Source organism: Salvelinus fontinalis, chromosome 17 (assembly GCF_029448725.1).
Source record: "Salvelinus fontinalis isolate EN_2023a chromosome 17, ASM2944872v1, whole genome shotgun sequence".
NCBI classification, from domain to species: domain Eukaryota; kingdom Metazoa; phylum Chordata; class Actinopteri; order Salmoniformes; family Salmonidae; genus Salvelinus; species Salvelinus fontinalis.
In genome coordinates this window covers 19,231,546-19,243,809 of record NC_074681.1, presented here as the reverse complement: position 1 = coordinate 19,243,809, position 12,264 = coordinate 19,231,546, and the positions used below count along the sequence as shown (strand labels likewise).

Below are 12,264 nucleotides of genomic sequence, written 5' to 3'. Positions count from 1 at the left end.
TTCTCCTAACCAGCTACCTGCTACGTGAGTTCTCCTAACCTGCTACCTTCTGCGTGAGTTCTCCTAACCAGCTACGTGAGTTCTCCTAACCTGCTACCTGCTACATTAACTGCATCCCATCTAGTCACAATCAGAAAAGAGGGTTGGAGGGAGAGGTAATTGATGGCCGTATATCGACCCCCCTGTAAAACCTAGTTAACACCTCGCCTGCCTTCCAGCCTGTGAAATCTGATTAGCTCTATGTGTGTGTCTGTGTGTACTTTTAGTAAACCAGGATTAACACCCTGCCTGTCGGCCATCTTGCCTTTCATGCCATTTTCTTCTTTAACCTTTCAACTTTTACGTATGTGAGCGTGTTTCTTTTATGTGTGTATTTGTATGTTATTGGATGTTCAAAGGCATTTGTGTGTGTGTGTGTGTGTGTGTGTGTGTGTGTGTGTGTGTGTGTGTGTGTGTGTGTGTGTGTGTGTGTGTGTGTGTGTGTGTGTGTGTGTGTGTGTGTGTGAGATTAGGACAGTATCCACTAACTAGATTCCACCCAGTCAATAATTAATAGGGCACTCAGCCTGATAGGCAATCACCCTTAATCAATACTAATGTTTTTACAGACCTCAGAACTGTGTGTGTGTGTACGGTATGTCTATGTGTGTGTGTGTCGAGGGGAAAAATAGCTCTTTAATCTAGTCAGTGCGTATATAGGATAAACATTAATTTACAGACATTATAAATCACTGGCCTGTCATCTCTCTCTCCTCTCCTCCTTCTCTCCTCTCCTCCTTTGGTACAGGAGAGCTGGAGCCTAACTCAGACTGTCTGCACTGCTTCCAAGAAGAGTTCTCTCCTTTCCTCCTCTCCTCCTCCTATCTCATCTCTTCTCTCTGGTTCTCTCCTTTCCTCCTCTCCTCCTCCTATCTCATCTCTTCTCTCTGGTTCTCTCCTTTCCTCCTCTCCTCCTCCTATCTCATCTCTTCTCTCTGGTTCTTTCCTTTCCTCCTCTCCTCCTCCTATCTCATCTCTTCTCTCTGGTTCTCTCCTTTCCTCCTCTCCTCCTCCTATCTCATCTCTTCTCTCTGGTTCTCTCCTTTCCTCCTCTCCTCCTCCTATCTCATCTCTTCTCTCTGGTTCTCTTCTTTCATTTGACTCACTAATCTAGCCTGCATATAACACCACTGGGTTTACAAATGACCTTCGCTGAACGTTAGCTAATTTTGCCTGAATGTTATAATCAAACGTCATATATAATACGAGGGGAGCAAAGTACATTTCAGTGTGTGAGTGTGTGTGTAGCTCTCTTACCTGCCACTGACAACAAAGCAGGCCACCAGGAAGATGAGCAGTACGATACCTCCAGTGATGGACACAGCCAGGATAGTAGACTGGTTAGGGTCTCCTATGGCCAACATGTCTGAGACAGGGAATCACAGGCAAGAGAAAGGGTTAACACATTGTGAGAAGGTGTGTCTATGTGTGCATGTGTGTCTTTGTGTGTCTATGTGTGTGATCAGAAATACAGTGTAGGCATTGTTAATGTTGTAAATGACTATTGTAGTTTTTTTTTATGGAATATCTACATAGATGTTCAGAGGCCCATTATCAGCAACCATCACTCCTGTGTTCCAATGGCACGTTGTGTTAACTAATCCAAGTTTATCATTTTAAAAGGCTAATTGATCATTCTGAGAAATGAAGGCTATTCCATGTGAGAAACTGCCAAGAAATGGAAGATTTCATACAACGCTGTGTACTACTCCCTTCACAGAACAGGGCAAACTGGCACTAACCAGAATAGAAAGAGGAGTGGGAGGCCCCGGTGCACAACTGAACAAGAGGACAAGTACATTAGAGTGTATAGTTTGAGAAACAGACATCTCACAAGTCCTCAACTGGCAGCTTCATTAAATAGTACCCGCAAAACACCACTCTCAACGTCAACAGTGAGGACTTGATTTTTACACTGCAATAATCGGGCCGTTACTCAAAACAAATACCTCATTTATCAAGTTTAGCCAAGCACGAGCAGACATGTGCATGCATTTGTGTGTGTGTGTGTGTGTGTGTGTGTGTGTGTGTATATGTGTGTCTGTGTGTATGTGCATGGGCAGCCAGCCCATTCAGGCAAATCAATGCCTCCAGGCAGCGATAGATGGCCATTGGTCTCCTATTCCATTCCCTGGCATCAAACACACACACGAAGAAGAAAAAAGCACACACACGAAGAAGAACAAAAAAACACACACACAGAGGGTTGCTTTTTTAAACACTTCAGTTCACCACAGAGACTTAGTAAGTAATCAATAACATTGATCCTACTCCATAGAATTGATATGACTAATATTCAGTCAGCTCAATCTTTGGTTTTCATTTCAATAGTCATGAACTTGAACTAAATGATTGATCAGATTCACATTTGATTTACATGATCGATATTCAGTCGAGGTGAACATAGGGCTGGCACAATAATCATACAATCATGTAACCGACAATTATGGACAATAATGGTGAAGTAAAACAATGATTTGTTTTACATATATTTTAGGAGTTTGGGGGGGTTCAACTTTAATTTATAGACATTAATAAATATAGTTTACTCAATAGCAGTTATTTATTTTTCCATTAAGAGGGTAAAGTTAGTAATTATTTTACTCGCAGAACGACATGTTCGGGAGGAAAAGCTTACTTTCCAAAAGATCCAAGCAGTCAAAAGCGTTTGTTTTGGAGACAGGGGTGTCACCTGTCATCAGATTAAATAGACTTAGTATTGAGAATGTCGATATATACCTTCCTCTGCACTGGGAGCGAGAACTCGTGATGCTTGGAGCCGTGCTGCTCAGACCACTGCGCCATCCCAGTTCACAATGCTCTAGTAAGCCATGATAATACTTGATTACGCTTTAATGAATTATTTTGTTTTAAGCCTTCCCCAAACCATAGCCAAAACCTTAACCACTCGGTTTTAACCCTGCAACCACGCGGAACTAAGCCTGTAACCACGCGGAACTAAGCCTGTAACCACTCGGTTTTAACCCTGCAACCACGCGGAACTAAGCCTGTAACCACGCGGAACTAAGCCTGTAACCACTCGGTTTTAACCCTGCAACCACACGGAACTAAGCCTGCAACCACGCGGAACTAAGCCTATAACCACGCGGAACTAAGCCTGTAACCACGCGGTACTAACCCTGCAACCACGCGGAACTAAGCCTGCAACCACGCGGAACTAAGCCTGTAACCACACGGAACTAAGCCTGTAACCACACGGAACTAAGCCTGCAACCACGCGGAACTAAGCCTGCAACCACGCGGAACTAAGCCTGTAACCACGCGGAACTAAGCCTGTAACCACGAGGAACTAAGCCTGTAACCAAGCGGTACTAAGCCTGCAACCACACGGAACTAAGCCTGCAACCACGCGGAACTAAGCCTGTAACCACGCGGAACTAAGCCTGTAACCACGCGGAACTAAGCCTGTAACCACGCGGTACTAAGCCTGCAACCACACGGAACTAAGCCTGCAACCACGCGGAACTAAGCCTGTAACCACGCGGAACTAAGCCTGCAACCACGCGGTACTAAGCCTGTAACCACTCGGTTTTAACCCTGCAACCACACGGAACTAAGCCTGCAACCACGCGGTACTAAGCCTGTAACCACTCGGTTTTAACCCTGCAACCACGCGGAACTAAGCCTGTAACCACGCGGAACTAAGCCTGTAACCACTCGGTTTTAACCCTACAACCACACGGAACTAAGCCTGCAACCACGCGGTACTAAGCCTGTAACCACTCGGTTTTAACCCTGCAACCACGCGGTACTAAGCCTGTAACCACGCGGTTTTAACCCTGCAACCACGCGGAACTAAGCCTGCAACCACGCGGTACTAAGCCTGTAACCACTCGGTTTTAACCCTGCAACCACGCGGAACTAAGCCTGCAACCACGCGGTACTAAGCCTGTAACCACTCGGTTTTAACCCTGCAACCACGCGGTACTAAGCCTGTAACCACTCGGTTTTAACCCTGCAACCACGCGGAACTAAGCCTGTAACCACTCGGTTTTAACCCTGCAACCACGCGGAACTAAGCCTGCAACCACGCGGTACTAAGCCTGTAACCACTCGGTTTTAACCCTGCAACCACGCGGAACTAAGCCTGTAACCACGCGGAACTAAGCCTGTAACCACTCGGTTTTAACCCTGCAACCACACGGATCTAAGCCTGCAACCACGCGGAACTAAGCCTGTAACCACTCGGTTTTAACCCTGCAACCATGCGGTACTAAGCCTGTAACCACGCGGTTTTAACCCTGCAACCACGCGGAACTAAGCCTGCAACCACGCGGTACTAAGCCTGTAACAACTCGGTTTTAACCCTGCAACCACGCGGTACTAAGCCTGTAACCACGCGGTTTTAACCCTGCAACCACGCGGAACTAAGCCTGCAACCACGCGGTACTAAGCCTGTAGCCACTCGGTTTTAACCCTGCAACCACGCGGTACTAAGCCTGTAACCACGCGGTACTAAGCCTGTAACCACGCGGTACTAAGCCTGTAACCACGCGGTACTAAGCCTGCAACCACGCGGTACTAAGCCTGTAACCACTCGGTTTTAACCCTGCAACCACGCGGTACTAAGCCTGTAACCACGCGGTGCTAAGCCTGTAACCACGCGGTACTAAGCCTGTAACCACGCGGTACTAAGCCTGTAACCACGCGGTACTAAGCCTGTAACCACGCGGTACTAAGCCTGTAACCACGCGGTATTAGTGTCAAAAATATATCATCATAACTACGTCGAATTTCTAAGGGAAACTATGAGATCTTGTTGCGATCATAGCAGCAACAAAAAAAGTTCAACAAAAATTACAATTTCAAAACCGTCATCAATTGCATGACAATTATTTATTATCCAATATTCCATAATCGTCACAGCCCTAGTTGAATTTGAGACAATGTCATGAGCTGGATTTTCATGTCCTTCCAATATGAGACTGAAAGACAGTAGAAAAAGGGAGGAGTAAGCAGAGCTGGGATATATATCGTCTTTTAAGGCATGCCGTTATGGATCCACATACCGGTATGGATATTTACAATACCGTCTATAAAGGTATTTAGGTGCACTGCTAAATAAATTAAAAGTTCTATAAATTGGACAACTTTACCGTCATCTTTGTTCTAGTTTGGTTTGTTAGAAAACAATCAGAATGGCCATTTAAAATCCTCCTAGGGTCATACACTACTCATAAAACATACAGTACCTGTCAAAAGTTTGGACACACCTACTCATTCAAGGATTTGCCTTATTTTTTACTATTTTCTACATTGTAGAATAATAGTGAAGACATAAAAACCATAAAATAACACATATGGAATCATGTAGTAACCAAAAAAGTGTTAAACAAATCAAAATATATTTGAGATATATTCACTATTATTTCTTAATGAAGAAAATAGCAAAAATAAATAAAAACGCTTGAATGAGTAGGTGTCCAAACGTTTGACTGGTACTGTATTTAGAAACTTGTATAATTCAGAAACCATTAAATACCGTCAAAAATAAGACAAATATTGTGCTAAGATATTTTGTCCATATCGCCCAGCCCTAGGACTGCCCTAATGGAGGTGAAGAGGTAGAGGTGAGATACAGCAGAGGTAAAAGAAGAGAGGAGAGAAGGAAGATGAAGAGAGTCCAAAAGAGGATGATAGGTGGAGACAGAGAAAAATAAAAAGACACAGCAGAGAGAGAGGAAGAGAAAGAGACCTTCGTGGCTGGTCTCCAGTTCTATCTCTCCTCCGTAGTTGCCGTATCCCCCGTCGGTTCTAGCTCGGACACGGAACACATATGTAGTACCAGGCTTTAGACCATCTACAGTCATCACATTGGACCTGGTCTTTAGGACTGTGTAGTTCTGCTCTCTCTGGTTCTAATGGGAGAGGAAGAGAGAGAGACAGATGGAGAGAGAGAGAGATAAATGAGAGAGAGAGAGATGTTAAGTGAGTGTGTGTCAGTGAGAAACCTCCTTGCAGTGTCTATGATACCTTCTCTAATGAGAGGAGCTCCACTACACTGATTAACACTGTTACTGTGGAATATTATCACTGATCCCTGCCACACACACACACACACACACACACACACACACACACACACACACACACACACACACACACACACACACACACACACACACACACACACACACACACACACACACACACACACACACACACACACACACTCCTCTCTTCTCTCGTTCTCTTCATTCCCTTCCTGTTTTATTTAGCTTGCCTGGTGCACTTGGTGGACATAAACTTCCCTTTCAGAGCCATTCAATGTGCAGAGTGAGCTAAATCAAGTGTACTCCTGTGCTTATCAGATCCATTGAACACTGGCTATAGAGTCCACACTGGGATTTTCAGGTCTGAGTTTGACATTAAGTAAGAAGAGAAGAGAGGGATGAGAGGAGAAGAGAAGAGAAGGAGAGAGAAATGGAGGTGTGTATGTGACTCACCTTCTCATAATAAATGACTTCATACTCCACTATGGCTCCATTGGGTCTGTCAGGGCCCTGCCACGCCAGAGTGATACTGTCCTTACTCCTCCTCTCCTTCAGGACCACACTCACTACAGAGAGAAACAGAGACAGACAGACAGACAGGGAGAGATATAGGTTAACCACATTCACTACAGACAGACAGACAGACAGACAGACAGACAGACAGACAGACAGACAGACAGACAGACAGACAGACAGAGATATAGGTTAACCACACTCACTATATAGAGAGAGAGATAGATGGAGGAAGGGGGAGATTGGAATTTAGGGGGAGAGAAAGGAAGAAAGACTACCAGGAGAAAAGGAGAGAGACAGTGGGGGAGGAAGAGAGATTTATAGATTGATTACCACTGTGCTATAATGACAGTTCTCTGCAGAGTGTAGAACTTAGCTAATGAAAGAACAAAGAGGGGGTCACATACTGTATGTGCACATGTGTATGTAATGACTTTGTGTGTCTGTATCTGTGCATGCGTGTGTGTGCACGTGTGTGTGTGTGCTGAGTAAGCCGATGGGTGTCTCTGAGGGGTTTCGTGGTGCACATCGCTATCTCTTCACTTTCAACCCCTCATCACAGAGTGCTGATGAGGTGAGCCCAGGTAGGAATGTGTTTGTGTGTGTGTGCGTGTGCGTGTGCATGTGCATGTGTGTGTGTGTGACATGTTGAGAGGAGCAGAGTGTGTGACAGCAGGGGAGACATGTGGAACTGTTAATGAGGTTAATGTCCTCTCCTCCTCTCATCTCCCCTCGCCTCCTCTCCCCCTCTCCTCGCCCCTCACCTCCTCTTCCACTCCTCACCTCCTCGTCCTCTCCAACTCCTCTCATAGTCCCTCTCCTCCTCTCCCACTCTTCTCCTTCTCTCCTCCTCTTATCACCCCTCACCTGCTCTCCCACTCCTCTCCTCCACTCCCAATCCTCTCCTCCTCTCCTCGCCCCCCACCTCCTCACCTCCTCTCCCACTCTTCTCGTCCTCTCCCACTCCTCTCCTCCATTCCCAATCCTCTCCTCCTCTCATAGCCCCTCTCCTCCTCTCCCACTCCTCTCCTTCTCTCCTCCTCTCATCACCCCTCACCTCCTCTCCCACTCCTCTCCTCCTCTCATTGCCCCTCTCCTCCTCTCCTACTCCTCTCCTTGTCTCCTCCTCTCATTGCCCTTCACATCTTCTCATCACCCCTCACCTCCTCTCCTACTCCTCTCCTCTCCCACTCCTCTCCTCCTCTCATCACCCCTCACATCTTCTCATCACCCCTCACCTCCTCTCCCACTCCTCTCCTCCTCTCATCACCCCTCACCTTCTCTCCCAATCCTCTCCTCCTCTAATCACCCCTCACCTTCTCTCCCAATCCTCTCCTCCTCTCATCACCCCTCACCTTCTCTCCCAATCCTCTCCTCCTCTCATCACCCCTCACCTTCTCTCCCAATCCTCTCCTCCTCTCATCACCCCTCACCTTCTCTCCCAATCCTCTCCTCCTCTCATCATCCCTTACTGACACATCCCCTACATGGACCCCATTACTTACCATCACACTCCACGTCCCCCTCAACCTGTCCTACACACACACGCACACACATGCACAAGCACGCAAACACACACACACACACACACACACACACACACACACACACACACACACACACACACACACACACACACACACACACACACACACTCATTCCATGTATGTGGCTATTTCCAATGAGCAGCAAATGTAAACAAGTAGTGATTGAGAGTCTTCAGCAGAGCCTGATAAGCCTGATGCATAGTCATGAGCCCTGGGTGAAGGGTTTGGGCCACAGTGGAGAGTGTGTGCGTGTGTGTGTGTTAGACAGTAGTCCAGTGAACATTACTGAGTGGCATTGCCTGCTTCAACACTGAGGCTGTAATGTGTGTGTGTATATATGCGAGCCTATGCATATATGTATGGCTGTGAGTTCCTACCTGTCTGGCTGGTGGTGACATTAACTATCACAGCTCCTCTGGGTGTAGGACTCAGGTCAGAAACTCCATTCAGGCTCTCAATGGTGAAGCTGTAATTGCTGTGTGGCTGCAGGTCAGTGACCATCACCAGAGCCACAGAGAGACCAAACTGCCTCGGCACAAAATGTACGGCGTTACCGCAGGGCGTGCACTTCCTGCCGTCGCCGGAGCACTTCCTGCAGTGGAGGCTGTAGGTGATGTCACCTCGGCCTCCCATGTCAAGAGGGGGACTCCATTCTAGTGTGACACACGTCTCGTTGACAGTGGAGATGGGGTTCTCTGGAGCAGAACAGGGACCTGACGAGGAGAGAGTGGCGAGATGGTCAGTGTGTGTGTGTCTATGGTGTGTGTATGTGTGTGTATGCGTGTGCATGTGTGTGCAAGCGCATATGCATTTGTGTCCTCGTGTGTGCTGAGATGATGAATGGTGGTTCAGGCTCTGAGCTGATGACATCTCATCAACAGCAGGAGGAGTAGTGAGGCCCAGGTGGCCTGTAAAGCCTGGGCCTTTCCTGATCAGGCTGCCCAGTGGCAGGCCTCTGTAAAGGGCAGCAGGTTAGGGCCAGGGGGAAATAGAGGCTGCCTATCTGATGACAGCAGATGATGTGTGGCAGGCAGCCTAATGTATGCCCCTTTCTCTGTCGTCCTCTTCCTTCCCCCTCACATCCTCTCATATCTCCACTATCCTCCTCTCCCGTCCCCCTCTCCCCTATCTTCCTCTCCCTTCTCCCTCACATCCGCTCCTCTCTCCCCTATCTTCCTCTCCCTTCCCCCTCACATCCGCTCCTCTCTCCCCTATATTCCTCTCCCTTCCCCCTCATATCCTCTCCTCTCTCTCTCTCTCTCTCTCTCTCTCTCTCTCTCTCTCTCTCTCTCTCTCTCTCTCTCTCTCTCTCTCTCTCTCTCTCTATCCCTTCCCCCCCTATATAAGAGACAGAGAGATTATAACATGTAGAAAGAGAGTGATGGAGAGAAAGATAGATTATAGCATGTAGAAAGAGAGTGATGGAGAGAAAGAGAGATTATAGCATGTAGAAAGAGAGTGATGGAGAGACAGAGAGATTTTAGCATGTAGAAGAGAGTGATGGAGAGACAGAGAGATTATAACATGTAGAAAGAGAGTGATGGAGAGACAGAGAGATTATAACATGTAGAAAGAGAGTGATGGAGAGATTATAACATGTAGAAAGAGAGTGATGGAGACAGAGAGATTATAACATGTAGAAAGAGAGTGATGGAGAGATTATAACATGTAGAAAGAGAGTGATGGAGACAGAGAGAGTATAACATGTAGAAAGAGAGTGATGGAGAGACAGAGAGATTATAACATGTAGAAAGAGAGTGATGGAGAGACAGAGAGATTATAACATGTAGAAAGAGAGTGATGGAGACAGAGAGAGTATAACATGTAGAAAGAGGGTGATGGAGAGAAAGAGAGATTATAGCATGTAGAAAGAGAGTGATGGAGAGATTATAACATGTAGAAAGAGAGTGATGGAAAGACAGAGAGATTATAACATGTAGAAAGAGAGTGATGGAGAGACAGAGAGATTATAACATGTAGAAAGAGAGTGATGGAGACACAGAGAGATTATAACATGTAGAAAGAGAGTGATGGAGAGAAAGAGAGATTATAGTATGTAGAAAGAGAGTGATGGAGAGAAAGAGAGATTATAGCATGTAGAAAGAGAGTTATGGAGAGACAGAGAGATTATAACATGTAGAAAGAGAGGAATGGAGAGACAGAGAGATTATAACATGTAGAAAGAGAGTGATGGAGAGATTATAACATGTAGAAAGAGAGTGATGGAGACAGAGAGATTACAACATGTACAAAGAGAGTGATGGAGAGATTATAACATGTAGAAAGAGAGTTATGGAGAGACAGAGAGATTATAGCATGTAGAAAGAGAGTGATGGAGAGACAGAGAGATTATAACATGTAGAAAGAGAGTGACGGAGAGACAGCGAGATTATAACATGTAGAAAGAGAGTGATGAAGAGATTATAACATGTAGAAAGAGAGTGATGGAGAGACAGAGAGATTATAACATCTAGAAAGAGAGTGATGGAGAGATTATAACATGTAGAAAGAGAGTGATGGTGACACAGAGAGATTATAACATGTAGAAAAAGAGTGATGGAGAGATTATAACATGTAGAAAGAGAGTGATGGAGAGATTATAACGTAGAAAGAGAGTGATGGAGACAGAGAGATTATAACATGTAGAAAGAGAGTGATGGAGAGACAGAGAGATTATAGCATGTAGAACGAGAGTGATGGAGAGATTATAACATGTAGAAAGAGAGTGATGGAGAGATTATAACATGTAGAAAGAGAGTGATGGAGAGACAGAGAGATTATAACATGTAGAAAGAGAGTGATGGAGAGAAAGAGAGATTATAGCATGTAGAAAGAGAGTGATGGAGAGATTATAACATGTAGAAAGAGAGTGATGGAGAGATTATGACATGTAGAAAGAGAGTGATGGAGAGGTTATAACACGTAGAAAGAGAGTGATGGAGACAGAGAGATTATAACATGTAGAAAGACAGTGATGGAGAGACGGAGAGATTATAACATGTAGAAAGAGAGTGATGGAGAGATTATAATATGTAGAAAGAGAGTGATGGAGAGACAGAGAGATTATAACATGTAGAAAGACAGTGATGGAGAGACGGAGAGATTATAACATGTAGAAAGAGAGTGATGGAGAGATTATAATATGTAGAAAGAGAGTGATGGAGAGACAGAGAGATTATAACATGTAGAAAGAGAGTGATGGAGAGACAGAGAGATTATATCATGTAGAAAGAGGATGATGGAGAGACAGAGAGATTATAACATGTAGAAAGAGAGTGATGGAGAGACAGAGAGATTATAACATGTAGAAAGAGAGTGATGGAGAGACAGAGAGATTATAACTTGTAGAAAGAGAGTGATGGAGAGACAGAGAGATTATAACATGTAGAAAGAGAGTGATGGAGAGACAGAGAGATTATAACATGTAGAAAGAGAGTGATGGAGAGATTATAACATGTAGAAAGAGAGTGATGGAGAGATTATAACATGTAGAAAGAGAGTGATGGAGACAGAGAGAGTATAACATGTAGAAAGAGAGTGATGGAGAGACAGAGAGATTATAACATGTAGAAAGAGAGTGATGGAGAGACAGAGATATTATAACATGTAGAAAGAGAGTGATGGAGAGATTATAACATGTAGAAAGAGAGTGATGGAGAGACAGAGAGATTATAACATGTAGAAAGAGAGTGATGGAGAGACAGAGAGATTATAACATGTAGAAAGAGAGTGATGGAGAGACAGAGAGATTATAACATGTAGAAAGAGAGTGATGGAGAGATTATAACATGTAGAAAGAGAGTGATGGAGAGATTATAACATGTAGAAAGAGAGTGATGGAGACAGAGAGAGTATAACATGTAGAAAGAGAGTGATGGAGAGACAGAGAGATTATAACATGTAGAAAGAGAGTGATGGAGAGACAGAGATATTATAACATGTAGAAAGAGAGTGATGGAGAGACAGAGAGATTATAACATGTAGAAAGAGAGTGATGAAGAACAGAGAGATTATAACATGTAGAAAGAGAGTGATGGAGAGACAGAGAGATTATACCATGTAGAAAGAGAGTGATGGAGAGAAAGAGAGATTATAACATGTAGAAAGAGAGTGATGGAGAGACAGAAATATTATAACATGCAGAAAGAGAG

At 44.9% G+C, this 12,264-nt stretch overlaps 1 protein-coding gene across 6 annotated transcripts in view; it reads right to left on the bottom strand.

Moving 5' to 3' along the window:
• Positions 1-12,264, bottom strand: part of LOC129813911 (ephrin type-A receptor 3-like) — a 227,622-nt gene that overhangs the window by 88,843 nt on the left and 126,515 nt on the right. For all 6 annotated transcript variants that reach the window (XR_008753207.1, XR_008753206.1, XM_055866523.1 and 3 more), the window contains exons 7-10: positions 8,491-8,826; positions 6,507-6,619; positions 5,756-5,918; positions 1,297-1,405 (exon numbers count right to left, since the gene is read on the bottom strand). Coding sequence is in view for 4 of the 6 variants with exons in the window: in XM_055866523.1 (XP_055722498.1) it covers positions 1,297-1,405; positions 5,756-5,918; positions 6,507-6,619; positions 8,491-8,826 (721 nt within the window). In the remaining 2 variants the exon portion in view is untranslated. The remainder of the gene's footprint in view (positions 1-1,296; positions 1,406-5,755; positions 5,919-6,506; positions 6,620-8,490; positions 8,827-12,264) is intronic.